The sequence below is a fragment of the Nerophis lumbriciformis genome, linkage group LG12, assembly GCF_033978685.3.
Source record: "Nerophis lumbriciformis linkage group LG12, RoL_Nlum_v2.1, whole genome shotgun sequence".
In the NCBI taxonomy this organism is placed as follows: Eukaryota; Metazoa; Chordata; class Actinopteri; order Syngnathiformes; family Syngnathidae; genus Nerophis; species Nerophis lumbriciformis.
Genome location: NC_084559.2, coordinates 36,243,146 through 36,255,786, shown reverse-complemented (window position 1 = coordinate 36,255,786; position 12,641 = coordinate 36,243,146). Strand labels below are relative to the sequence as shown.

The following is a 12,641-nucleotide window of genomic DNA, read 5'->3' as shown; positions in this document are numbered from 1 at the left end:
ACGCGGGTCACCGGGGCCCTCCTCTGGAGCCAGGCCCGGAGGTGTGGCACGATGGCGAGCGCCTGGTGGCCGGGCCTGTCCCCATGGGGCCCGGCCGGGCACAGCCCGAAGAGGCAACGTGGGTCCCCCCTCCAATGGGCTCACCACCCATAGCAGGGGTCATAGAGGTCGGGTGCGATGTGAGCTGGGCGGAAGCCGAAGGCAGGGCACTTGGCGGTCCGATCCTCGGCTACAGAAGCTAGCTCTTGGGACGTGGAACGTCACCTCGCTGGGGGGGAAGGAGCCTGAGCTAGTGCGTGAGGTGGAGAAGTTCCGGCTAGATATAGTCGGACTCACTTCGACGCACAGCAAGGGCTCTGGAACCAGTTCTCTTGACAGGGGCTGGACTCTCTTCCACTCTGGCGTTGCCAGCAATGAGAGGCGACGGGCTGGGGTGGCAATTCTTGTTTCCCCTCGGCTCAAAGCCTGCACGTTGGAGTTCAACCCGGTGGACGAGAGGGTAGCCTCCCTCCGCCTTCGGGTGGGGGGACGGGTCCTGACTGTTGTTTGCGCTTACGCGCCCAACGGCAGTTCAGATTACCCACCCTTTTTGGATTCACTCGAGGGAGTACTGGAGAGTGCTCCCCCGGGTGATTCCCTCGTTCTACTGGGGGACTTCAACGCTCATGTTGGCAACGACAGTGAAACCTGGAGAGGCGTGATTGGGAAGAATGGCCGCCCGGATCTGAACCCGAGTGGTGTTTTGTTATTGGACTTTTGTGCTCGTCACGGATTGTCAATAACAAACACCATGTTCAAACATAAGGGTGTCCATATGTGCACTTGGCACCAGGACACCCTAGGCCGCAGTTCCATGATCGACTTTGTAGTTGTGTCATCGGATTTGCGGCCTCATGTTTTGGACACTCGGGTGAAGAGAGGGGCGGAGCTTTCTACCGATCACCACCTGGTGGTGAGTTGGCTGCGATGGTGGGGGAGGATGCCGGACAGACCTGGCAGGCCCAAACGCATTGTGAGGGTTTGCTGGGAACGTCTAGCAGAGTCTCCTGTCAGAGAGAGTTTCAATTCCCACCTCCGGAAGAACTTTGAACATGTCACGAGGGAGGCGCTGGACATTGAGTCCGAGTGGACGATGTTCCGTACCTCTGTTGTCGGGGCGGCCGATTGGAGCTGTGGCCGCAGGGTAGTTGGTGCCTGTCGTGGCGGTAATCCTAGAACCCGTTGGTGGACACCGGCGGTGAGGGATGCCGTCAAGCTGAAGAAGGAGTCCTATCGGGTTCTTTTGGCTCATGGGACTCCTGACGCAGCAGACAGGTACCGACAGGCCAAGCGGTGTGCGGCTTCAGCGGTCGCGGAGGCAAAAACTCGGACATGGGAGGAGTTCGGTGAGGCCATGGAAAAAGACTTCCGGACGGCTTCGAAGCAATTCTGGACCACCATCCGCCGCCTCAGGAAGGGAAAGCAGTGCAGTGTCAACACCGTGTATGGTGGGGATGGTGCTCTGTTGACCTCGACTGCGGATGTTGTGGATCGGTGGAGAGAATACTTCGAAGACCTCCTCAATCCTACCAGCACGTCTTCCTATGAGGAAGCAGGGCCTGGGGAATCTGTGGTGGGCTCTCCTATTTCTGGGGCTGAGGTTGCCGAGGTAGTTAAAAAGCTCCTCGGTGGCAAGGCCCCGGGGGTGGATGAGATCCGCCCGGAGTTCCTTAAGGCTCTGGATGTTGTGGGGCTGTCTTGGTTGACAAGACTCTGCAACATCGCGTGGACATCGGGGGCGGTACCTCTGGATTGGCAGACCGGGGTGGTGGTTCCTCTCTTTAAGAAGGGGAACCGGAGGGTGTGTTCCAACTATCGTGGGATCACACTCCTCAGCCTTCCCGGTAAGGTCTATTCAGGTGTACTGGAGAGGAGGCTACGCCGGATAGTCGAACCTCGGATTCAGGAGGAACAGTGTGGTTTTCGTCCTGGTCGTGGAACTGTGGACCAGCTCTATACTCTCGGCAGGGTCCTTGAGGGTGCATGGGAGTTTGCCCAACCAGTCTACATGTGCTTTGTGGACTTGGAGAAGGCATTCGACCGTGTACCCCGGGAAGTCCTGTGGGGAGTGCTCAGAGAGTATGGGGTAACGGACTGTCTTATTGTGGCGGTTCGCTCCCTGTATAATCGGTGTCAGAGCTTGGTCCGCATTGCCGGCAGTAAGTCGGACACGTTTCCAGTGAGGGTTGGACTCCGCCAGGGCTGCCCTTTGTCACCGATTCTGTTCATAACCTTTATGGACAGAATTTCTAGGCGCAGTCAGGGCGTTGAGGGTATCTGGTTTGGTGGCTGCAGGATTAGGTTTCTGCTTTTTGCAGATGATGTGGTCCTGATGGCTTCATCTGGCCAAGATCTTCAGCTCTCACTGGATCGGTTCGCAGCCGAGTGTGAAGCGACTGGGATGAGAATCAGCACCTCCAAATCCGAGTCCATGGTTCTCGCCCGGAAAAGGGTGGAGTGCCATCTCCGGGTTGGGGAGGAGATCTTGCCCCAAGTGGAGGAGTTCAAGTACCTCGGAGTCTTGTTCACGAGTGAGGGAAGAGTGGATCGTGAGATCGACAGGCGGATCGGTGCGGCATCTTCAGTAATGCGGACGCTGTATCGATCCGTTGTGGTGAAGAAGGAGCTGAGCCAGAAGGCAAAGCTCTCGATTTACCGGTCGATCTACGTTCCCATCCTCACCTATGGTCATGAGCTTTGGGTCATGACCGAAAGGACAAGATCACGGGTACAAGCGGCCGAAATGAGTTTCCTCCGCCGGGTGGCGGGGCTCTCCCTTAGAGATAGGGTGAGAAGCTCTGCCATCCGGGGGGAGCTCAAAGTAAAGCCGCTGCTCCTCCATATCGAGAGGAGCCAGATGAGGTGGTTCGGGCATCTGGTCAGGATGCCACCCGAACGCCTCCCTCGGGAGGTGTTTCGGGCACGTCCGACCGGTAGGAGGCCACGGGGAAGACCCAGGACACGTTGGGAAGACTATGTCTCCCGGCTGGCCTGGGAACGCCTCGGGATCCACCGGGAGGAGCTGGACGAAGTGGCTGGGGAGAGGGAAGTCTGGGCTTCCCTGCTTAGGCTGCTGCCCCCGCGACCCGACCTCGGATAAGCGGAAGAAGATGGATGGATGGATGGATATATATATATATATATATATATATATATATATATATATATATATATATATATATATATATATATATATATATATAAAATGAATACCTGACTTTCAGTTCATTCTAGCTATATATATATATATATATATATATATATATATATATATATATATGTGTATTTTATTATATATATATATATATATATATATATATATGTGTATTTTATTATATATATATATATATATTTATATATATATATATATATATATATATACATATAAATAAAATAAATACTTGAATACATCTATATCAACAATATGACTTGCTTAAGTGGCTGGATTGGACAGATTTAATGGGGGAGGAGTATATTTATAGCTAGAATTCACTGAAATTCAAGTATATATATATATATATATATATATATATATATATATATATATATATATATATATATATATATATATATATATAAAATAAATACCTGACTTTCACTTAATTCTAGCTATATATATATATATATATATATATATATATATATATATATATATATATACATATAAATAAAATAAATACTTGAATACATCTATATCAACAATATGACTTGCTTAAGTGGCTGGATTGGACAGATTTAATGGGGGAGGAGTATATTTATAGCTAGAATTCACTGAAATTCAAGTATATATATATATATATATATATATATATATATATATAAAATAAATACCTGACTTTCACTTAATTCTAGCTATATATATATATATATATATATATATATATATATATATATATATATATATATATATATATATATATATATATATATATATATATATATATATATATATAAATAAAATATATATACTTGAATTTCAGTGTTCATTTATTTACACATATACACACATAACACTCCTCTCTACTCATTGTTGTATTTGAAAGTGCAATGCCTTGCAGCCAGTAGCACAGCCTTTGAAGGAGCATAGGTATGGGCAGTGTAATATTCTGGGTTGGAGTCAATAACCAGATGAAGTTACATCTCTTTACTTCATACTTCAGAACCGACTCCCACCCTTGCCCATGACAAATGTGTGCTTTGTTTTAAAGATGTGATATTTGGATTTACACTATATGAAAAAAAAATTGAAAATGAATTTTACCTTTGCAACCTCATTATACTATTGGCTAAGTTTTATATTCATAAATGTAAGTTTCTCAATACCCGACCTGTTTTTTGTGCCTTTAAAAAAGATGTAGAACTCTACATTAAAACACTCTCTACCTCTAACAACCAAAAAGCTGTGAAAATGATGATGCTGTGCTCCAAATTTGGATTATTTACAGAACTTGTGTGAGCCTATGGCTTTACATTTTGTTACATATATATATATATATATATATATATATATATATATATATATATATATATATATATATATATATATATATTTTGCGTTCTTCTTTAGTTGCTTTATTGAGTTTACAAAACCCCTGGCGCTGTTTTGTACTGTTTTTGTACTGTTTCTGCACTTGTTTTGATTTCTTTTTTTTTTTTTTTGATTGTATGTAAATGTTGAATGTTATAAATAAAGGTTTTGAAAAAAAATAAAATAAAAAGACTCCCACACTAAACCGTTGGCCAACCAAAAAGTAACCACAGAACACTATACGGGATAGTGTTCTGTGGTTACTTTTTGGTTGGCCAAGCGGACGTGACGACAGGCTGTCCTCACTCAGGTCCGCACGGACCTGGAGGGGGCGTGCCTTAAGTCCGGCTGGAAATCGGGAGAAAATCGGGAGAATGGTTGTCCCGGGAGATTTTCGGGAGAGGCACTGAAATTCGGGAGTCTCCCGGAAAATTTGGGAGGGTTGGCAAGTATGCACTGACTTCGAGTCTTCGCAGACTTACCCAAACCCGGCGGCGATGCGGCAAACAAGGAAGAAGCCGTATCCCTGGACAAAAGACGAGAGAAAGGCGAAGAAGCCATTGGTGGACATGCAGATGAGGAGACACTGTCTGCGGCCAACTTTGTCAGACATTCCTCCCCAAAAGAATGCGCCAAACATCATCCCCAAGTAAACGATGCTCCCTGGAAAGAGAAGGTCAGAGATACGATTTATTCTGGTTGTGTCATCACAATTTAGGACCACAGCTTGGCAGACAAACAAAGATATGACACCTTTGAAGACACCAGGCCAAATGCTCCGGTGTACCAAAAAGATAGTGTTGCAAAGGGAAAATAGACAGGTCACAATGTGTAAACAGCATAAAGCAAAATAATAACTTGTGAATGTTTTGAGATAAAAGCTGTCTCTCGGCTAATTGTTATGCTTTATTGTCTTACTTTGTTTTCCAAGGAAGAAAGTGAGAGTGAAGGACAGTCCGGTTAATAAGAGGATAGGGTTGTACGGTATACCGGTATTAGTATAGTACCGCGATACGTACCGGTGTCCCCCGCCCCGCATCGAAGTCACGTCGTGAAATTGTTGGTGGAGGAGTACTTACAAGCAGACACAGTGTGTAGACAGAAAAGAGAAAACGGACGCATTTTTCCTTAAAAACAAACGATAAAGGTGAATTTATAACACTGAAACACCCTCAGGAAAAGGTGCTTTAAGACATGGCTAGCTAGCTGGTGGCTAACGTCCATCCGCAGTCTGCAATGTTTTAGCTACTTCTAAATCACTAATCCTCGCCTCCATGGCGACAAATAAAGTACCGGTAAGTTTCTTACAAGTATCATCCCTGTAGGACGAGGAATAGCTAAACATGCTTCACTACACACCGTAACTCACCTGCATCAAAATGTAAACAAACGCCATGGGTGGATCTACACCTGACATCCACTGTAATGATATCAAGTACAGGCACGTATCTAGTCGATACAACTGTGATTACGTCTGTGACGACCGGGGCGCATGGTGATGCGGGGTTTCGTTCTCCCAGGATGCAACGGACTTCGGACACAGCGTGAAGGTAAAATAAATGATTTATTTACCGGACTAAATTATACTGGAACAAAGAAAAAGGGTGCTCATAGCACATAAGGCAAAAACCAAAAGAGCTAGCATGGGAGCTAGAAGGTAAAAAACAAAGGAATTTAGCATGGAAGCTAACAGGTACAGAGCCGGAACAAAAGTCGTCAACTGTTGCACGAAAACAAACTACGAAGCCAGCACGAATGACAGGGAGGACAGACTTAAATAATAATGTCAGTGATGACAAACAGGTGCGTGTCGGGAACAAACGCGGCAGGTGAAAATAATAAGCAGCCATGGAAACAAACTCAGGTGTACAAAACAGGTACTCAAGGAGTCCAAAACTAACCAAAAACACAAGTCTCTTGAAAACGTAAACAAAAAATATGATCCGGGCAGCGGATCATAACAACGTCAATATTTTTTGGCATCACAACATCTTCTTTCGTTTTTTTTAAATGTATATTATGTTTATAAACTCAGTAAATATGTCCATTGACACATGAGGACTTTGAATATGACCAATGTATGATCCTGTAACTACTTGGTATCGGATTAAGACCTAAATTTGTGGTATCAATCAAAACAACAGAAGAATAAGTGATTATTACATTTTAACAGAAGTGTAGACAGAATATGTTAAAAGAGAAAGTAAGCAGATATTAACAGTAAATGAAAAGGTAGATTAATAATAATTTTTCTACCACTTGTTCTTAATAATGTTGACAAAATAATTGAATGATAAATGACACAATATGTTACTGCGTACATCAGCAGACAAATTAGGAGCCTTTGTTTGTTTACTTACTACTAAAAGACAAGTTGTCTAGTGTGTTCACTATTTTATTTAAGGACTTAACTGCAATAAGAAACATATGTTTAATGTATCCTAAGATTTTTTTTGTTAAAATAAAGCCAATAATGCAAATTTTTGTGGTCCCCTTTATTTAGAAAAGTACCGAAAAGTACCGAAATAATTTTTCTACCGGTATCGTTACAACACTAAAAGAGGATGATATTTATTGAATTAAAGACGGAAATCATCAAAAACATGACTGAGCCTGTCGCCAACGTGGCGAAGAGATTTGAGCGTATCACTGCACTGGGTATGTAATGATAAACATTATTAATGACAACTGCATTAAAACTCTTGATGGTTAGTATTACCATTTTAAGTTAAAATTATTGAAAGACAGTGAATGATAACTGCCCATTGATAAACTCACAGACTGACTGGTGCCAGCTTGCTGGTTTAAATGCTAACATGAAATCAAGAGACATTAACGTCTTTCCCAATTAAGAAACAACAAATCCCAATCCAAACTTGTATGAACACATTAATGTCTGAGCAACTAAGAGAGTCATCCATCCATCCATCCATCCATTTCTACCGCTTGTCCCGTTCAGGGTTGCAGGGGTGCTGGAGCCTATCTCAGCTGCATTCGGGCGGAAGGCAGCGTACACCCTGGACAAGTTGCCACCTCATCGCAGGGTCAAGAAATATTAAATAATATTAGTAGGTTTTATTTGTTAAGCATGATTCATTTATATAAATCTTAAAAGTGCTACAATACAAACCAATATTTAAAACAATAAAAGCTCAGTCATTAAAACAGATAAAATACTAAGACTAAAACACTATCAGTGATGCACAAGAAATATTATTTATTTTTATTTTTTTAATGTACATGTATAAGTACTTTTTAAGCACATTCAACAATACTGTGATAATAATGATAACCATGACAATTTTGGTCACAATAACCATACTATTACATTTTCATATCGATACTTCACTCGTCTGCACCCTACTGAAGCACAATGAGTGTAACGGAAGTTAAGAATGTTAAAATAATATGAAAATGTCTCCATGAAAAAGTAATTGCGTAGAAGTTCACTCTCTAAGGTAAATGCTCTACATTATTATTACATTACTACATGAAACTATAGTTGTTGTTAGTGCGTTTATTGTAGTGTTTTTATACATGATTTCTAATCGAAAAGTTTGTTTTTCTTTTTAAAAAGCATGTCATATTTTAAAATTGTGCTGTTTTAAATTAATTTCAATGGGAGACATTGATTCAAGATTCAAGTGTTTTGAGTCAAGAGCGTCTTCACAGAACCAATTAATCGGGTAAACTGAGGTACTATTGTACATGTATTTTGCCTTGCTTAACTTTCCCTTTTCAGTGGCACACATTTACGACTTAATCACTTTTTATTCCACTAAAAAACCCTCCATTGATTTTACAAAATTTAAGCTTATCAACAGCGTTTTCGCAAGCAAATGATGAACAATGTAAACATGTAGTGACAATAGGTTTGTGTTTTCATTAGTTCAGACTGTTCATCATGATGTTCTCCTCTTGACTGACTCCATATGGAATATGGTTTTCAAAACCAGACTAAAGATTGCAAGCTTTTTTCAGCTGCTGCTATTACTGAAATTGTTCCATTGATTTAACAGGACTTTTTTTTAGATTGTTATTTGTATTACGAATGCAAGTAGAATAAACCACACAGATTAGTTGACATAATTTTTCGTAGGGTAAAAGAGACTTTGACATAATCTAAATAGCTTTTTGTTCTCAATTTCTACAAGCTGTTTCTAAGGTTCACTTTCTGTAGTCAACCAAAATTAATTATTTTGTGAACATTGCAACTAACACTACTGCTCAGAAGCTGGCACAAGAATGTAACCAAAGGGTCTCGGCCGAGGGCAATAGCCAACCAGCGACTCGTATAAACACTTGCAAATGAGCTGACCTCATACTTGTCAAGACGCCCTTCATTTTCGACATCAATAACATGGAATGACAATGCTATGCTAACAACACAGCTAATGACCGTTGCTGTGGCTGCTGACCAAGTTTTTGCAGAACAACTTATCCACGTGGTTTCAGTGCAGCGAAGCACAGTTCTAATTTAGAGGAATTACTTGGGTCGTGGCCGTGTTGTAGTGACCGGGCAATGCTTGCAGGATCTTTTGGGATACAGGAAAGCAGAGGTGTGGACTCGAGTCACATGACTTGGACTCGAGTCAAACTCGAGTCATGAATTTGATGACTTTAGACTCGACTTGACAAAATGTAAAGAGACTTGCAACTCGACTTAGGCTTTAACATCAATGACTTGTGACTTCACTTGGACTTGAGCCTTTTGACTTGACATGACTTGCCACTTTCCCCAAAATCCAAAGCTTAAAAAGTTATTTGGGAGCGCTCCGTATCTTCCATTTTCTTCGTCTGTGTCGATCAGCGTGTTGTTCCTGTCAGCTGGTGTGCTGTCAGTACAATAGCCAATCAAATTAGATCTACGCTGTTTTCATCACACAGCATTCATCCAATCAAATTGCAGGAGAACCAATGAACAAAAGTTGTCCAACAACGTGCCAGTGAGAAACAATTATGCCAAAGTTGGTTTCGTTCGGGTATAAAAACTACGACTTGGTCAACAAAAAACGAATTGCCGTATGCAAATCACGCAGTTCGAATATTACAGTGGAGACGCAACAACTTCCAACTTCGTTCGACATTTGAAGTTGCACAAAGAAGGGTAAGTTTTGAATGTAAGATAACGTTTATTGGCTAAGTAATGTGACTTATATTTGCTGTGTAGTTAACGTTATAACCATAGACATCTTATAAGTAGACGCAGCATGGAGCGCTACTGCCTACTGGCGCAGACGAGACGCGTGGCCGCCATCTTGGAGTGGTGATCTGCTCCACTCAGTGCAATTCATTTGGCAGGAGCAATGAACTGTCAGCGCATTTAATTAATCTTACCTCACTGAATACCACTGATTTTCACCCCCTTTTTTGTCATACATGTAGCTATGATCACAGACACATGTTTTATTATTCATAGTTTGCTTAACAGTAATATAATATTCTTATACGCTATATGTGACCAGACGTCCGAGATCAAAACTGGGAATATAATCCCAGAGAAGGGGGAAAAAAACGGTAAACTATTTTTAAGTTGAACAAACAATATGATTAGGTTATATATACATGCGTAAATCCTACATAAACAATGTATGAATACATTAGATATCTATATATCTTAGGGACCTGTAGACTGTATCTGTGTTGCTGCAGCAGCAGAGAGTTTATTCTGTCTTGACACTCTGTATTGATATTTTCTATTACATTCTTCCCTTAAATGATAATGTTTGCAGTGATTATTTTATATGTATTTTTTATGTAAGTCGCTTTGGATAAAAGCATCTGCCAAATACTTAAACATATATAAACACCTGAAAGTCTTTATATCCGCTAAAACCACCAATCTGTTTCACTGGATTCAGAATAAAACCAAATTCTGTTTTACCCAACAGTGTTTGTATTTGAATATTGTTACTTGAAGACTTATTCCTGGTTACAATTATACTGTTAAGAAAGTATTGTCTTATACTTTGCCTAAAATGAGAATGCATCATAATCAGTGGCGGCTGGTGAATTTTGTTTTAGGTGGGGCTTTGTACCGAGGATGTCGTTGTGGCTTGTGCAGCCCTTGAGACACTTGTGATTTAGGGCTATATAAATAAAATAAACATTGAGTGGGGCTGAAAGTTTGTAAACCAAACCCCTGTAGGAGGGTCATCCTCCCCCAGAAAATTTCTTTGTGATTTTCACATACAAATATTGAAGATCTTTGCTCCTTCTCAACTCTGTGGTAATATTATTTTCATAAAATACAACCAATAGTACGTTAATGTTAAATCTTACTTGTGAAAAGTAATCCCCCGATTTCTATTTTCAACAGTCCGCTCATTTGAGCAGGAAAACGCTGAACACCAGCCCGGCATCTTTGTTTTCTACCTGTCAACGGTCAGTTTAGGTTGCTCGCCGGCTCCTTATCACCACTTCAAGATGGCGGCCAAATTGCTCACGTCACAGCAACCAATGCTGCGTCTACTTATAAGATGTCTATGGTTATAACGTCATTGCAAACACGGCAATCTGTTGCGTCCACTGCAGTTCGCTACCTTATTCATACTTTTTGTCAAGTGATTTGTTTTAAGCAGGGTTGCATGAGGTACCTACACATAATGTTACGTTAGTCAATGTATCACACACAGTAACATAGCGTTAGTCAATGTATCACACACAGTAACGTAACGTTAGTCAATATATCACACACAGTAACGTAACGTTAGTCTATGTATCACACACAGTAACATTACGTTAGTCAATGTATCACACACAGTAACGTAACGTTAGACGGCGGTCAGCAGCACCGCGTATTTTAGCCACCTACAAAAAGACAAACATAGTCAAATAAAGGTCAGTTAAAATGTATACTATGTTAAGAATATGTGTACATATTGCATAGGGTCCTGACATCTAAAAAGTACAACTCTGTTCATTGTTATGTTCATATATTTGCTATGTTTTTCATGTGTACGTACACATCAACACACATACAGTATGAGATGAGATCAATGAGATAAGGTAAGAAAGGACAGAAACTGCTGTGGAACTAGTTACAATGCAATATGTCATGGAAATACAATGTTAACACTTTTGTGCAAATAAGTACAGTTGCACTTGTTTTTTCAAATGTGTTTATTCTGTAAAGGAATGAGTTACATGTTTAAACTGACTGGTTAATAGTGCTATTTTGAAGTGCAATGTCACCACTATCTTTTTCCCTGCAATTTCAAATGCACTTGTTTTAATAAATAAATACAGCGTTTTAAAAGCATACACAATCTGTGTAAATACATTAGTCTGTGGTTAAAACGACTTGAAAAGACTCGAAACTCAAAATGCAGGACTTGGGACTTGACTTGAGACTTTCCAGTCTTGACTTTGGACTTGACTCGGACTTGCCTGTCTTGACTCTGGACTTGACTCGAGACTTGAGGGCAAAGACTTGAGACTTACTTGTGACTTGCAAAGCAATGACTTGGTCCCACCTCTGCAGGAAAGTACTGTAATCTACAGTAGAACATCTGCGGTCCCCTCCAAGGTTTCTCATTGTATCCCATTGGGTTGAGTTTTTTCTTGCCCTGATGTGGGATCTGAGCCGAGGATGTCGTTGTGCAGCCCTTTGAGACACTCGTGATTTAGGGCTATATAAATAAACTTTGATTGATTGATTAAAATATACTTTTTAATTTGAACTAAATTATAAACACATAATAATAATAAACATATTTCTTAAATGAAATAAAGGGGCTAATGAAAATACAGCCTTACCACTTTAGTCATAATGTTTGTGCTTAAACTTCTCGATGAGTTTAGCCCAAGACTTCTTCTGTTTGTTTGACATTGTCATTACTGCCTCAAGTGGTGGAAAAGTGTATTACCGTGTATTACAACTGGTATGATTGGCAACACTAAATTGGTCCTAGTGTGTGAATGTGAGTGTGAATGTTGTCTGTCTATCTGTGTTGGCCCTGCGATGAGGTGGCGACTTGTCCAGGGTGTACCCCGCCTTCCGCCCGAGTGCAGCTGAGATAGGCTCCAGCAGCCCCCGCGACCCCGAAAGGGATAAGCGGTAGAAAATGGATGG

General features: G+C 41.3%; 1 protein-coding gene across 2 annotated transcripts in view; it reads right to left on the bottom strand.

The window, feature by feature from the left end:
- sv2ca (synaptic vesicle glycoprotein 2Ca) overlaps window positions 1-12,641 on the bottom strand; it is a 120,893-nt gene that overhangs the window by 50,920 nt on the left and 57,332 nt on the right. For both annotated transcript variants that reach the window (XM_061985816.1, XM_072914224.1), the window contains exon 3: window positions 5,050-5,230. In XM_061985816.1, coding sequence (XP_061841800.1) covers window positions 5,050-5,230 — 181 coding nt within the window. The remainder of the gene's footprint in view (window positions 1-5,049; window positions 5,231-12,641) is intronic.